The 17,318-nt window shown below is 43.5% G+C and overlaps 1 protein-coding gene across 1 annotated transcript in view; it reads right to left on the bottom strand.

Moving 5' to 3' along the window:
* The window catches only part of ADAMTS12 (ADAM metallopeptidase with thrombospondin type 1 motif 12), a 131,781-nt gene that overhangs the window by 13,429 nt on the left and 101,034 nt on the right, over positions 1-17,318 (bottom strand). The window contains exons 18-19 of the mRNA XM_083702560.1: positions 12,228-12,438; positions 2,827-3,924 (exon numbers count right to left, since the gene is read on the bottom strand). Of these exons, the coding sequence (XP_083558686.1) occupies positions 2,827-3,924; positions 12,228-12,438 (1,309 nt within the window). The remainder of the gene's footprint in view (positions 1-2,826; positions 3,925-12,227; positions 12,439-17,318) is intronic.

Here is a 17,318-nt window from a genome sequence, read left to right as displayed (position 1 = left end):
TTTCAGGAGTCTGAAACAGTCCCGCAACTACACACTAAGTCACAGGAGAGGGAGAGGGCGCCTAGGGCCGAACCACTCAACGAGGTCACAGAAATCCTGGACTCGAGATGGGGGGAAGAGGGGGTAGAATACTTTCTAGCCACAGAGGGCACTCCAGCCAGTGCCAACGGTTGGGTGCCGGGCTACGCTTTAGACGAACCTCTTCTAAAAGACGAGTTCCATGCCCTTTTCCCGCATAGACCCATGCCAGCCGAGTACTTTGATGACTGGCTCTTTACGCCCACACTCTCAGGCAGTACTTTCCGGGGTTTTTCTTCAGCCGAGGAGAGAACGCCAGAATCTAGCCCGCCCAGGGGATCGTGCTCAGGGGTGGACACAGAACCCTCTTATTGGTGGGACGAGCAACCAGAGGAGGACTGGCGCAGGAAATGGCTGACGGGACCTTGGCCGGCAGCACCAGACGAGGTACCAATGGAAGAGGGAGAAGAGAACACTTTGGGTCAAGAACCCGAATTCGAACACTCATACACCGAACTGCAAGCAGAGGATATGGAGGTACACAACCTGTATCCTGCATCCACCTCCGAAAAGCTGCAGCTCCTACAACCTGCACCCGATGGGCGGGAGGGGGGAAGGGGGGGCTTCGAGGGGGGGATGGATGTCAGGGTTTCAGGGACAGAGAGCGAGGGGGAGGGGTCCCAGGGTGACGAGGAAGAGGACGACGATGACCCGAGGTTGTCAGTGAGTCCGTCAAGTGAACCCGAGGATTCCCAAAAGGGAGCCCCCCTGGTCAGGCCAAGGGGCAGTAGAGAGGGAAGCAGTCAGAAGCAGGGGAACGAAGAGGGAATCCCCAGTGGGGGTTGGAGATCGGGACCGGCCTCTCCGTCGGAACGGAGTGAAGGGGGTGGAGTTACCAGTGTGTCAGAAGGAGCAGAACAGGGAGCAGAGAGGGGAAGGAGTTCGGAGCAGAACATCCTGCAGGAAGGGGAGGAGTGTAGTACCGAGAGTAGCGTAACGGTCGAAAGGAAGGTCAGAGGCAACGTACGCGCGCCAAGTTCAAATGTGGAGGCGCGCGGAAATGAGGAGAGCCCTGAGGAGGAGCCTGGTCCCAAAGCACGAAGGAGGGGGGAGCAGGCGTCAGAAGACTCAGCCTCGGGGGAGTCCCGAAGGGAGGGAGCACAGGGGGGCAGGAAGACCCTGCGGAAAAGGAAGGAGAGGAAAAGGTGGAGCAGTACAAGCCTCTTAAGCTGGTGCAGGGGCGGGACTGACTCAGAGGGGACTTCAAACATCTAAGGGTAACAGATGCTGAGCCACGGAGCTTGGATGTAACGACAACAATGTTCTTCAATAAAACCTTTTGTATATAACTTGGACTGGATTTTGGTCTCTTGTGAGCTGGGACCTCGGGTGGCTCTGACAGCATTGCTAAGATGCAAATCTAGCAAAATAAAAAAATTCCTTCCAGTAGCACCTTAGAGAGCAACTAAGTTTGTTATTGGTATGAGCTTTCATGTGCATGCACGCTTCTTCAGATACACAGAAGAAGTGTGTATCTGAAGAAGTGTGCATGCACACGAAAGCTCATACCAATAACAAACTTAGTTGCTCTCTAAGGTGCTACTGGAAGGAATTTTTTTATTTTGTTTTGACTAGAGCAGACCAGGGACATGGGTGCCGCTGTGGGTTAAACCACAGAGCCTAGGACTTGCTGATTAGAAGGTCGGCGGTTCGAATCCCCATGATGGGGTGAGCTCCCGTTGCTCGCTCCCTGCTCCTGCCAACCTAGCAGTTTGAAAGCATGTCAAAGTGCAAGTAGATAAATAGGTACTGCTCTGGCGGGAAGGTAAACGGCGTTTCCATGTGCTGCTCTGGTTCGCCAGAAGCGGCTTAGTCACGCTGGCCACAAGATCCGGAAGCTGTACGCCGGCTCCCTCGGCCAATAAAGCGAGATGAGCGCCGCAACCCCAGAGTCGGTCACGATTGGACCTAATGGTCAGGGGTCCCTTTACCTTTACCTTTAGAGCACAGCTACCTACCTGTAACTATGCAAATCTAGCACTTCATCTGCAGCCCAGGAAAGCAGAGAGTAAATAGGGAAAGAAGCTCATTTCACCGCACCCCCGAGCAGCTTCTGGCATATACCACAAAACAAAATACATAACTAAAAGCTGGCAGCCAAGGAATTGGCTGGCTGGTGCAAACAGTCAATATGAGAAAAATTGCAGGCGAGTGATCATAGCTCCCATCAAGCATGGCCAATGTCTAAGTATCATGGGTGTTGTAGTTCAGCAACATCAGAAGGGGAAAGGGTTCCCCACACCTGAAGCAGAGCAACTCATTTATGCCTTGGGATTTAATTGCTACTGTATGAAACCACGGCCTCCTCACATTTCTATCAGTTCAACCACATCTTGAATGAATGATAAATTGGGCCTGCAGAAGCCCAAATGATAATGATGATGATGACAGTAATAGAAATAATAATAATTTATTATTTATACCCCACCCATCTGGCTGGGTTTCCCTAGCCACTCTGGGTGGCTTCCAGCAAAATATTAAAAATACAATAAAACACCAAACATTAAAAACTTCCCTAAACAGGGCTGCCTTCAGATGTCTTCTAAAAGATAGTTGTTTATTTCCTTGACATTTGATGGGAGGGCGTTCCACAGGGTGGGCACCACTACTGAGAAGACCCTCTGCCTTTAAAGGCTGGTTTATAGACACTGTGCAAAGATAATTGCTTTCATTAGGAATGGAGCTGAAAATATGATAAAGGCGGCAGCGAAGTGACTATAGTCAACAGGATGAAATCTCAAGACTCACCTCACTCCAGTTCCCCACCAACCAGGAGGCATCATTGGGTGAGTTCCTGGACTCCATTGGATGTTCTGGCTCAGAATCATTCAACAAAATTCTCTTGGAAGCTTCATCCCAGGTCTTTGGCATGTCAGTATCCTGCAGAAATGGACCTTCTGTGGCATAAGTAGGTGCCTCATCCACAGAGGATGTTGGTTTTGTTCTATCTGCAGACTTGTCTCTTGAAGTATCATTTAACACCGCTGGTTGTACTGTGACAGGATCTGATGTTGTATTTGCAGGCGTATTTATTTGCACAATAAGGCCTCCGAGACCTATCGTTGTCATGGAAATTCCTACCTCTGCTACCGGAGTAACAGAAATGTGTCTAAAACTGTCTGCATGATAATCTGTCGGCAAGTTGCTTGATGTATTACCATCAGTGATGGTAGTAGGAGAACTTTTCATTGGCCATTTGCTCTGGGATTTATTTTTTGTTTCTCCATCTGTACCGTTAGACACTGTACTAGATTCTTCCGTTAAATACCTTGGGGTTACAGCCGACGACTTGGGATTAGAGTCCCTGTTTATAAAGCCAATGTCTGAATAATTGTATGGTATTATGGGGGATATGTTCCCCACATTTGTAGAATTCAAAACACCTGAATTATTTGTAACAGGCCCGAAAGTACTATTTTGCAGTAAGCTGCCATCACTAAATACATAGGAATAATTTTTAGGAATGTCTGACCCACTGGAATTACTTTGTAATATTTTTACATCCAAATTTTCTTTTTGGGAAGAGTTTGCAATGCTTAAGGATGTAGGCATCAAAGTAACATTTCTGGGCTCAAGTCCTTTTGTTGTGGTAAGGATTCTTGGGCTTGGTTTGGTAGTTGGCCAGCTGACCCCAGGGCCTTTTCTGGGATCTGTTCCAGTTCTCCTGATTATCTTTCCACCATGCAGTTTGAAATTAGGTATCAGCAATCTTCTGGAGTATGGACACTGCTGGAGGCCACACAGAGCTTTAGAATGGGGCCTCTTTGAAACATCACATGGCTCTCCATTGTTCTTGGTACAGGTGACGCTACGTGTCCGTATACCTCCACCACAGGTCACCGTACACTGCAAAATAAATAACATTTCTTCAGATATCTCACCCAATTCTCACCTTGTACACTTGCATACATGCATACTTGCACAGACCCAGCCGGTCCTGACACTCGTAAGCAGAGTTCAGTGGCTTTATTTGGTCTTGTGTCTACAACCCTTTGAGAAAGTGCCACCATTTTGGACCAGAGAAAGACTATGCTTGACCTTTAGAGAGAGTAACAATCGAAGAGACTTTTTGTGTGGCAAGAAGAATGAAGGAACTTAAGATGTCTGGGATTGAAGAATAATCTTTATTTACATAATTGGTAGATGAAGAACTGGAAGTCTTCCTTATTTCTATCTTCTATCTTTATTCTTGTTCATATTTGATTTGATTTCTAGCTTCCCCCCCTTCTGTTAACTCTACATATACTCACGTTTTGTTCTGTTTTTTTGATGTCCTCTACTCAGTTAATGAGGTTCCACACAGAAGGTAATGGACAGATGATGAAGAACCCTTTGTAAGAGGCAGGGAAAGGAAGATCTCCCAGGGTAGAGGCTGGGAGAAGAAAGGGAAAGCTGCCCAGTGAGAGCTGGGAAGGTCCACCACCTTTTGTGGGGGGCAAGGGTTAAGATTGTTGTGGTTCTGGACAGTCAAGAGTTAACACTCCAGGAAGCTTTCTGATTCACTGGGTGCATTGCTCACATGACCCGGGTGATGGGAAGTTTTGCTTCTGCACATGACTCTGGCAAACCGCTCTAAGTTGAAGCATTCCTTCCTCACCCACCCTAGAGTGTTTAGTTCACATTGAGTTCATGAAACATTGTACCCTGACCTGTTCTTAATGCATGGTTGACCACATCTACGGAATGCGATAGTTATGTTCTTTTAAGTTTTGCTATATCAATCACTAGTAATAGTTTAATAAGGAGGTTTTCATACCTGTCCAATTCTGTGTTCCCTTTCCCAACCTTTAATCTATTGATGATTAATGTTTATATGCAACCTTTGCATTGTATTTGTGTTAACCAATCAGCAACAAGTACATATGTGGCAATGCTGTAATATTCAATAAAAGGGACTCCCCGAGACATGCTCCCATATGACACTTGTCATTCGTCTGTCGTTTATTTCAACCCAACACCCGGGCATTTTCCTTTGATCTGTGCTCTGTGGGGGCTGCGCTCTCTCTGGAGAGCAGTCTGTCTGAGAATGTGAGCAAGGTAGTTTCGGTTTTTGTTAGAGGCAGAAAGCTGCAAGCATGCAGCTAGATTCTGTAGGCTTTCTTTTCTGTTTGTTATGCTTCTAAATAAAGAGTGATAGAATAGAAGCACTGGTGTCGAACTGAGTTATTGAAGACACCACAAAGACACAGACAAGCCATTTTACGCTGCGTGTGAACTCTGTTATTATCCAGCAACTGAGAAGAGTAGCAGCGTGTGGAAGTGTGTGGGCACCATTGGAGTTTGTCGGAGTGGCAATAAATCAAATTTATTGCAGGGCTGTTGCAGCAGACTCAGTGGGTCAAAGGATTTACGACCCACAAACTTTAACAAAGATGCAACTCGGATAGAGGACTTTTTATTACTTTTTATTCTTCTGCTTTTTCTATGTTGTCTTTCTTGTGTGTTTGTTATACAGTCATACCTCATGTTATGTTTGCTTCATGTTACGTTTTTTCAGCATGCGTCCCGCGGTGACCCGAAAGTACCGGAAAGGGTTACTTCTGGGTTTCGCTGCTCGCACATGCACAGTAGTGCTAAATCATGCTTCGCGCATGCGCAAAAGCACCAAATCACGCTGTGCACCTGTGCAGATACGGCACTTCAGGTTGCGGGCTTTTCATGTTGCGAATGGGCCTCCAGAACGGATCCCATTCGCAACCAGAGGTACCACTGTATGTATTATGTCCCCCCCCCTTTTATTTATATTAGTTTGGCTTTTATTGTATTGCATGTTGAAAAGTTTCAATAAAAGAAATTTAAAAAGAGAAAACGTGCCACAGTCTCAGACAGCTCCACATGCGGACCGCGCTAAGCTTGTGAATAAGCCATTATCTGTCTTTTCATTAGCCACATTGAAAAACAAAACATTGCATAATGGAGCAGGATTTTAACTTGCCCAGCAACCCCTATGATCTTTGGTGTCCATTTTGCTAACTTGTCTATGCTACTCCATAAAGAAGTTGGAGCATAAAGAAGGCTGGACTATAAAGAAGGCTGATCGCCGAAGAATTGATGCTTTTGAATTCTGGTGCTGGAGGAGACTCTTGAGAGTCCCATGGACTGCAAGAAGATCAAACCTATCCATTCTGAAGGAAATCAGCCCTGAGTGCTCACTGGAAGGACAGATCGTGAAGCTGAGGCTGCAATACTTTGGCCACCTCATGAGAAGATAAGACTTCCTGGAAAAGACCCTGCTGTTGGGAAAGATGGAGGGCACAAGGAGAAGGGGACGGCAGAGGACGAGATGGTTGGACAGTGTTCTCGAAGCTACCAGCATGAGTTTGACCAAGCTGCGGGAGGCAGTGGAAGACAGGAGTGCCTGGGACTTCCAGTTAGCGCCATCGTCTAATGGCGGATTTCCCTCGGAGCTCCTGAGGGAGATCTGCTTCGCGGGTTCAGGTCCCGCAGCTACGGCGAAGCGGGGACCCCTGAAAATCACAGGCGCGAAGCCTGTGAACTGGAGACTCGGTGGGCACCTTTGCGCCCCCCCGAAGCTGCGAAGGAGCCTTTTTAAAGGCTATGGAACAGCAGCGGGTGAGTGGCGCGGTGCTGAGAGTCGTTTTCACCCAGCCTGCGGAGTGAAGCCGCGTCGCCATTGACGGAGAGCGCTGACTTCTTCCTGAGAATTGGAACAAAAGAAACTGCTATCCGTGAGTAGGATAAAGGTTTGAGGACTAATTGGGAACTAAATTTAAAGAATTCGGGCACCGAGACGGTAAAGGTCTAAAAGGAAGTCTGCCTTTCCGCTCTGCAGTAAGATCAAAGCAAAGATTGTTAAGCTTTAACTTTTGAAGATTTTCCTGGATAATTCATCCACCGTTAAAGAGACTGGGATCTTCCCCTCACAGGCAGGAGTGGGGGGAAAGAAACTGTACTTTGAACTGCCTGCATTCACAGAAGGAATTAAAATCCATACCGCTGTTTAACAACCCTGGAATGGACTGCCGGAGAAGGGAAACCGGCTGCAGACTGTCAACGTGTTAAAGGTACAAAGTAACTGATAGAATACTCTTAAGCTTGAAGGATACACTTTCCCTGGAATTATCTGGACTTTGTTGCAATTTTGATGGTGATTAACATTGTGGCCATTTGTGAAAATTTTAAGAGCTTTGGGGACTGTTTCATATATAAGAATGTTTCCATGCTAAAACTGTAAAGAGAACAGAGTAAATTCACCCTCTGGAGGAGGTTTGGTTAGTTTCAGCAACAAGTGGACTTTAGCTGGCTGAACTATTGTGAAAGAGAACTACAAGTGTGGGAATGACCTTGACTGTAAGATAGTGTTATGGCAAATGACCAAGACAAAGGAGAGCTACAGGAAAAAACCTTGAGATCTGGTAGACAATATAAAACTGACTCTCTTATGAAAAGAAGGGCTTCTACATCCGGAGCCTCTGGAACAGCTGCAGTCCCACAGGAAAAAGCAAAAGCTATGTCTGAGGAGGCACTATCGAAATTACTAGGGAAAATTAATGAGTCTTTGGATCAGTTAAAAAACAAGGTGCAGAACTAAAAAAGCAAGGCGCAGAAACTTGTAAACAAGTTGCTGAAACTAACAAGACAGTAGCTGAGATCTCAGGGAAAATTGACTTAAATACTAAAAGTATAATTGAACTTGGAAACAAGGTGAATTCTAACACAGAATCAATTGGAAAGCTACTGGAGGAATCATCCACTACCCAAAAGATAGCCGAGGAAGCTAAAGAAATTGCAACCGCTGCTGACGAAAGGTTTCCACCGGTAATTAGGAAATTGGAGGACCATGATTTGGCATTGTCTATGCTTGAGATGCAGAGGAAGGAGAGGAATTTAAGGATTAGAGCAATACTTGAGAGTGAAGGAGATAACCTGGTGGATTATTTAACAAAAGAGTTTTCGGATTTTTGGCAATAGGAATTGGAAAAGGAAGAATTTAAGATAGAGAGTGCATTTAGACTTGGCATAAGACAAAGAAGGAACAAGGCAAGGGACTGTTTGGTAACGTTAAGATCAAAGGAAGAGAGGGACAAAATTTTGAATTTGCACTATCAAAGAACTTTGCGAATTGAGGACTCCTTTGTGGAAATTTTTAAAGATATTCCGAAACACATTTTGGATGCAAGAGGTCACTACAAGGATCTGGTGGTATTACTGAAAAAGAACAGTATACCATTCAGGTGGGAATATCCTCAAGGTCTATCTTTCAAGTATAAGGGAAGGAAAAGGAAAATAAAGACTGTGGGTGACAAAGACAAATTCTTAGAAGAACACGAAGAAGATCTCTACAAGGGGGCGGACTCGGGACAAGAACATCCTTTTTTAAGAGAAGGAATTCTGGACAAAGCTAATTTACCATACGAATTGAAACCACCGACAGAAGACGAACAACTACTCGGAGCAATAGGAGGGAAAGACAAATAGCCCCATCATGGCTCTGCAACTTCTAAGTTGGAACTGTAACGGTCTAAACATTCCCCAGAAGAGAAAAAGTGTTTTTCATATATTAAAAAAAGAGCAATTGGACTTGATTTGTTTACAAGAGACCCATGTGACGAGGTCACATAGGAAACTACTTATTAACAAAAGATTGGGACAAGAATTTATCTCTTCAGACAGAGTTAAAAAAAGAGGAGTGATATATGCAAAGGAAAAATTGTAACCGAAATTAATTTTTAAAGATGATCAAGGAAGATATCTGGCAATTGAAATTCAAGTTCAAGGAGAGAAATTTCTGATCGTGGGAATCTATGCACCAAATGAGGGGAAAGTTGAATTCTTTAAGAAGTTGCATGAGATATTGAAGGACTATATGGACTTAAATTTAATTTTGATGGGGGATATGAATGGAGTAGTATCAACTAACATGGACAAAGCTCAAAGACAGGTAGTTGCAAAAGATCTTTTTTGAAATGACTGACAATATGGACTTAGTTGATATTTGGAGAATAAGACACCCACTTGAAAGAGAAGGAACCTTCTTTTCTGAAGCCAAAATGACATGAACTAGAATTGACCAAATCTGGGTTACTAGAGGAATGGCACCAAAGATAAAAAAAGTTGAAATCTGCCCAAAAACTTGCTCCGACCATAATGCGGTAAAGATGGTGATGAAGCTAACAACAACTGGCACCTTCAGATGGAGGATGAATGACACCTTATTTAGAGAGGAAGAAGTTTGTAAAAAGGCCCAGAAAATTTTAAAAGAATATTTCGAAATTAATATGAAGACCAATGTAGAAAAAAGAATAATCTGGGACGCTAGTAAAGCAGTTATGAGAGGATTCTTGATACAACAGAATGCAATAAAGAAGAAAAGCCAGAATGAAAAGAAAGATATTTTTTTTGGAGAAGATAGATGGGGAAAGGAAATTAAGATCAAAACCAAAATCACAGGACATTCTGAAAGAAATTAAATTATACCAGACACAATATATGGAGTTGATGAACCAAGAAATAGAATGGAAAATTAAGCAAATGAGACAAAAGACTTTTGAATCGGCAGATAAATGTGGTAAACTGCTGGCTTGGCAAATAAAGAAGAGACAAAAATTGAATACGGTTACAAATTTAGAAGTGGATGGAAAGAATATTTATAAACCAACAGAAATTAGGGACTGTTTCCAGAGATACTTCAGACAATTGTATACACAAGGGCTGCAGAAAGATATTGACATAGAACAATTTTTGGGAAAAAATGGACAGAGAAAGATCTCACAGGAAAGTAAAAGAATCTTGAATCAGGAAATAATAGAGCAAGAAATAGAAGGTGCCATTCAAAACATGGCATTGGGCAAATCTCCAGGACCGGATGGACTGACTTCCAGATATTACAAGGTTTTGAAGGAGTGGTTATTACAACCTTTGAAGGAAGTCTGTAATGAAATTATGGAGGGGAAAAGGGCACCAGATACGTGGAAAGAGGCCTACATCACACTTATACCAAAGACAGAGACGGAAAAGACTCAACTTAAAAACTACCGCCCTATTTCTTTATTAAATGTGGATTATAAAATTTTTGCTGACATTTTAGCAAAAAGGTTGAAAAGAGTTTTGATGGAGGAGATTCATAGAGACCAAGCAGGCTTTCTCCTGAGAAGACACTTATCAGACAATGTAAGGAATATAGTTGATATCTTGGAAAAGCTGGAAGTGAACATTAATACTAAAGCAGTCTTGATATTTGTAGATGCCGAGAAAGCCTTTGACAATATTTCTTGGAGTTTTATGATGATGGAGTTTTATATTCTGAACAAAAAGCAAAACATATTGTAAATAATGTGGTTACGGAAGAATTTAAGATAGAAAAAGGGACACGTCAGGGATGCCCAATCTCTCCACTACTTTTTATATCAGTCCTGGAGGTTTTGCTGAACATGATTAGGAGGGACCAGTTGGTTAAAGGAGTGCAGGTCGGAGTCAAACAGTATAAACTGAGAGCATTTGCAGATGATTTGGTACTCACTTTACAAGAGCCTGAATCTAGTACAAAAAGGGTCTTGGAACTAATTCAAGAGTTTGGCCAAGTGGCAGGATTTAAATTGAATAAGTCTAAAACGAAGGTATTGGAGAAAAATTTAATATCATTTGAAAAAGAAAGGTTTCAGAATGAGACAGGGTTAACTGTGGTTAAGAAAGTGAAATATCTGGGGATAAATATGACATCTAAAAATGTGCACTTATTTAAAGACAACTATGAGAAATCTTGGACAGAAGTGAAAAAAGATTTAGAAATAGCAAAATTAATGAATGTTAAAATGACGTTGGATTAGAAAATAAGTGGTTAGTAGTGGTAATGGTTAATTTAAAGAAAATAAGTAATATTAAAATTAAGCTAAAAGTAAGGGAAGGATTTGCTAAAAATAAATCTGAAATTGGAATACAGAAAGGGGAGGTACGAGGAAGTCGGGATAGTAAGTTACAAGAAATTAAGATTTGAACTTATATGTGTTTTTTTGTTTTTTGTTATGTTATATATTGTGTTTTGTTTGTTATTGTGTTGTTTTGTTTTGTTGTGATAAAAATTTGTTGAAACTTTAATAAAAAATTTATATATATATATAAAAAAAGGAAGACAGGAGTGCCTGGTGGGCTGCTTGGGGCGGGGGGGGGGGGGCAGGTTGCACTACTTTTTAGCAGGCACAAACTGTCGCTTCATATGCAAACCTGCCCCACAGACAACTGGGACTCTGTTGAAAGCAGAGTACAGTAATTCATACAGGCTTTATGCTTCATCAACAAAATTAGCTGAAATCAAACCCATGTTTAATTCAATTAACAGTAGCGTCACGTTTTCATTTGTACAGAAAGCAGAGGGAGTTGATGGGGCGTACAAAATGGGCAACAGAGGAACTTTGGTACACAAATCCAATCTCATCCTTCAGTTTAATTCTTTGCAGGAGGGCGGGAGAAAACAGCTTGAAGGAACTGAGGGCAGAAGCAACACACCTGCTATGCACCTGCTAGAAACTAACCACAGCAAAACCAAACCAAGATTTTGCAATGATGGGAGCCTGCAAAACCTGACATTCCACAGTCAAGGGGAAGTAAACGGTTCTTATAACCACAGAGTTTTAATTTTACTTACTTATTTATTTATTCTATAGGGCAGGAGGCAACAGAAAGTTTTCCATTAACCACAACTGCCAAGACTTTCTGTGAGTTCGTTCAGAAAGTTACATCTCGTCTTAATGAGTCAAGATGATGATCAAGTCTTTTACTCATCTCCCACTTTGCTGGTTTAACAGCAGTTTCCCCATTTCCTCCAAACTGGGAAATTGCAGCTAGCTGCTTTGGAACAAACCAAGATATCAAATCAGCTTCAAAACATGGTGTAATATCTTGGATTGTTCCAGAAAGAATAACCACAGTTTCCTGGTTTAGAGAAAATGGGAAACAATGGTTCATGGAAGACTTTGTGGCTTGTTTGTTCATACCACTGTTCAAGGGCAATAGACAAATAGGTCTTTTCATAGGCCATGAGAATGGTCTGGAAGGTACACGATGCATTCCTTTTGCTGAAGCTGCGCCAAGAATGAGGCATCGCTGGGATATGTACGCTGCTCTGAGCGCTTTAAGAAAAGACCGAGGTCTGAGCAAGTAACACATACAACTACAGTGTGTTGTGAACGTACCTCAGTCCAATTGCTTACGGTCCAGTCTGATGGGCACAGGACATCTCTGTTACATGAAAGGTAAGTCTTTGGTTTCAGCAGATGTTTGCACTTCTCAGCAGGCAAAGCTTGCTCATCCAATCCCACTGTCTGGATGCAAAGGACGGTCCGTTTCTTCTCTCCTGCTGGGCCACAAGAGGTTGAACACTTCTGCCATTCTCCTGCCCACCATCTTCAGAGCAAAACAAAAAGAATTCGGGAACATCAAAAAGGGCATGCATGCTAAACCAGAGAATGAACGTTAGTAATACAAAGGAAACTTTGAGAAGAGTATATTGCTTAAATGTTATGTTCCAGGCTTGCAACTTTTCCTCCTCTGGGTTATGGGAAACTGCATATCAGCTCAGCAGAAGTACAAGCAACCCCAATTTGTGCAGGATCACAATTGCGCACATATCGGTCTCACCTAAAACATTAGTTGCCTGGATTTCATTATTGTCTATCATGCACCTAGCATATTTTATTTGTGACGCTGGTGCTGTGGGTTAAACCACAGAGCCTAGGACTTGCTGATCAGAAGGTCAGCGGTTTGAATCCCTGCGACGTGAGCTCCCGTTCCTCGGTCCCTGCTCCTGCCAACCTAGCAGTTCGAAAGCACGTCAAAGTGCAAGTAGATAAATAGGTACCACTCCAGCGGAAAGGTAAATGGTGTTTCTGTACGCTGCTCTGGTTCACCAGAAGCAGCTTAGTCATGCTGGCCACAGGACCCGGAAGCTGTACACTGGCTCCCTCGGCTAATAAAGTGAGATGAGTGCTGCAACCCCAGAGTCGGCCTTTACCTTTACCTTTATCATGTTCACACTCACAATAACCACACCTGGAAACAGACCCTTATTATACCCATTTTAGAGATGGGAGCAAAGATCTAATTACAGAGAGTTACAGCGGCCAGCTGGCCTCCACCAGAAGTCAGGCGTTTAGCACCACAGGTCCCATGACATGGAACACTCTTCCTGTAAAGGCATCCTTACTTTTGACTTTGGTGCCTCTCTAGAAGAACTTGTTATGCTGACAAGCATTTGCAGCTGTTTCAATTAATTAGCCGGCCACTTTAAGGATGACCTGAATTGTTTTTAAGGATGCTGTATGCTTAATTGTTGTACACCACCTTGATGTTACACAATGTGGTGGTAGAGAAGTATTTCCTATAAACAAACCCAAGAACCAACATTAGAAGGTCATTGCAACCATTATACATCCATCTGATCACTGCAGATCTGCAAGAGAGGGCCTCCTGTAGATACCATTGCAGCAGGAAGTATGTGATATACAATGTAGGAAACGGGCCTTTAGCATAGTGGCTTCTATCCTTTGGAACCCCCCTCCACCCCGTTATGTATCAAACAAGCTCCCGTGATTACTTCTGCATGGATGGTTGCTATTCAGAATGGAGGTTGTATGCCTCCTCTAACACATTCTGAAAATGGCATGCAAAGCACAACCCAGTGTGTGTGTTTGCACCAATTTGCTAGTGCAAGACTTCAGCACTACTTCAGTTAGCAAGCCAGGCTACAGTCCTCAACCTATATGACAGAAGAGCTGCTTTGAAGAGGACCTGGTGTCTGATTAATTGGGAGCAGGTGCCCAGTTATCTTTTCTGTTTCTGTGCTTCTATTTTTTTTTTTAAAAAAACCTTCAGAGAAAAGAAAACCAATGTTTAGAAACTTACGTATTAACAAACTCTCTGTCTCACTTGGACAAACAATTTCTGAATGATGGACAGCTGGTGATGGGAAACAAAACGTGGTCCTTTGCATACTTGTTTAATTACTGTAGTCTACACCTTTGACATTTTCTAGGAAGCCTACATAATCCTCCCCATATATTAACTTGGAGCGGGTAAGCCCTTTAATCCCCACTGACTGCACATCTGCCGTTGCCAATTACATGTCCAGACGAAAGGAGTAGCATTGCTGGAAAACAGTGACAGTACTGACTTTCGTCTGAAATCTTAGATTTTCACTTATTTGTTCAAAAGCAAACACCTTTGGGAAATTACATATTGATCGCCCCAGCCCACAGCATTGCTAAATATCAATGCACAGCAAAGGAGAAGTAGTAGTTTCTTAATAAATTGATCAAAAAGGACAGAGGCATCTTAGATTATGTTTTCTGCCAAGCAATTAGGGACACTGGAGAATGTGATGAGAAATGGAAACAGGAGTGGAAATTACCACAATTTCTGTGTTCATCACAGATCAGGAAAGGAAATCAGATTAATAATAGTAGTAGTAGTACTGTAAAGGTAAAGGTACCCTGGACTGTTAGGTCCAGTCGCGGATGACTCCGGGGCTGTGGTGCTCATCTCGCTTTACTGGCCGAGGGAGTTGGTGTTTGTCCGCAGACAGCTTCTGGGTCCTGTGGCCAGCATGACTAAGCCGCTTCTGGTAAACCAGAGCAGTGCACGAAAATGCCGTTTACTTTCCCGCCATAGCAGTACCTATTTATCTACTTGCACTTTGACGTGCTTTCGAACTGCTAGGTTGGCAGGAGCAGGGCTGAGCAACGGGAGCTCACCCTGTTGCGGGGATTCAAACCGCCGACCTTCTGATCGGCAAGCCCTAGGCTCTGTGTAGTAGTAATAGTAGTAGTAGTAGTAGTAGTAGTAGTAGTAGTAGTAGTAATAGCAGCAGCAGTATTTGCTATTGTTGGGGGATTTTTAGTCTGTGAATAGTATGTATATAATTACATTACTTTCTTAGTGGGGATAGATGGTGTGAAAGCTCACTGCCTGTTCCATAGGGGTGTCCCCTTAAGGTATATTGGGAAGTGATGCTTCCTATCCAGCTTGGGGGCTGAAGGGCTACAGCACCCCCTGCCATTGGAGTCTGCTGGAAGTGGTTTGTTCCATGGGGGATGCCTATGGTCAACCGCAACTGTCTATCAACCAGCAGGTAGGTTGGTTGATAGTGGGATACATGTCCAATGCCTACGCCAAGCCTATTTTGTCTGTAATGTATATGGCTGTGACCCAATTTGAACCCAACACATCTCTCCTGGGATTCATTTGCTGCCTGCGCATCCCCCCATGGGCCCACAAATGTTATACTTCACATCCCAAAGGGAGCCAGTGAAAGGGAACTGTGTTGCCACACAAGCCCCATTCACTGAAAATTGTGGGTCAAAAGATCCAGTGGGTTGGGACTTAAGAATGAATCTGATTTAATTTAGTGGGGCTTACTTCTGAGCAAACATGTAGTTTCCTTGGTGACTCTAGCACTCTTTTTAATCTAACCACAAAATTCCTCTGAGCCTCTGGCTTACGCTCAGATATTAAGAGAGGCCATTAGTTATCAGATCGGATTATGCTGTCAGCTGGCTTCCTAGTAATTAGACCTGAGGAATCATTGCATTGTGTGGTTCAGATACTTTACAAAATTATTTACATGGGGTGTCAAAGACATCGGAGATGTTATTGCTTATTATTGTCAGCATCGATATATCTTGGGAGAAGATGGAAGGGTGTCCCATTGAGGGTAAAGTCAAGCCATTGGAGAGTTACAGCACCTGCTGTAGAGACCAGTACAGGAGAGACATGTTTTATTGCAGCTGGGGGAGATGAAGGTGTCTGGTTTTGCTGGTGCAGATGCAGCAGTGAGTTTTTCCTTCTACGCTCCTTCCAGCGGTCATTTCTCTTCTGGTCACACTGGTATGCATAGCTACTAAGGAGGCATGAAAAGTGGCAATTTCCCTAACTGAAGATCAGTGTTTCAACTGTAAAATCAGCGGGATATGTCATAAAATTAATTGCTGACAGATGCAAAGCAAGGTTAGTTAGGAGGAATGTTCTTAGCTAAAGAAGCCACTTCTGGGCTCAACATTATGACAAAGTTCAAAACATGCCACCTGCTAAAAGGTAAAGGTAAAGGGACCCCTGACCATTAGGTCCAGTCGTGACTGACTCTGGGTTGCAACACTCATCTCACTTTATTGGCCGAGGGAGCCGGCGTACAGCTTCCAGATGATGTGGCCAGCATGACTAAGCTGCTTCTGGTGAACCAGAGCAGCGCACGGAAACGCTGCTTACCTTCCCGCTGGAGTGGTACCTATATATCTACTTGCACTTTGACATGCTTTCGAACTGCTAGGTTGGCAGGAGCTGGGACTGAGCAATGGGAGCTCACCCTGTCGCAGGGATTTGAACCATCGACCTCCCAATCGGCAAGTCCTAGGCTCTGTGGTTTAACCCACAGCGCCACCCACATCCCAATGCCACCTGCTAGCATGGTTAAATGATGATTTCTTGGGTGATCCCCAAACCAATAGATTTCAGGTAGCAATCCTATATTCACTGACCATTGAATTCAATGGGGTTTGTGAAATGATGCTAAATGCTCCTTTGCTCTTGCAGCTTTTGTTTCATAATTGCTAATAGCAGGGGGCAGGGAGAGGAATTCTCATTCACACCCACTCACAGAAATCTCCTCTGAGCTCCAGGAGGAAAGTGTTCATTTTGGTTGCAGCTGAGGCTGATAGCACACTGAGACTAAAAGTAGTGATGGAGGTGTGATTTTCATCAAGACCACAGCAGGGGAAGGAGGAGAGTGTTGTTGTTTTGAAAGTCCCCATGCACCATTATCCCAATTAAAGTCCCCCCATACCTCCTATGGGCATTTAAAAAGTAAAAGGCAACAGCAAACCACATATTTAGTGTCCCTTCTAATATGACCCACATTTAGGTAGGTTCGTCATGTCAGTCAAGAATTTAAAACAGCTGCCATGAGTCTCAGGAGTTGGCCTTTTCGTAAACTCACATATACCACATCTTCTCTGGAATCATTAGATATTATTGCTATCAAGATGCACACCAAAATGGAAACCTGTCGCATGACTCGCTTTGCCAACCAGACCCTTCGATGCTCAAACATGCTGTAAATAACAGGGCAGGCGGAGAGGGTTTGTCAAGTGACCAGTGTTGTCAAAACTGCCCATCACTGTGCACTGAAAGACCTTTTTCCATCTTACTGTGTTTCCTAAGGGAAAGGGGACCATAGATGCTTCTCTCCTCAGATAAATAATAATAATAATAATAATAATAATAATAATAATAAT

This window comes from Podarcis gaigeae, assembly GCF_964106915.1.
Source record: "Podarcis gaigeae genome assembly, chromosome: 11".
In the NCBI taxonomy this organism is placed as follows: Eukaryota; Metazoa; Chordata; class Lepidosauria; order Squamata; family Lacertidae; genus Podarcis; species Podarcis gaigeae.
This window is presented reverse-complemented; position numbering and strand designations above follow the sequence as displayed.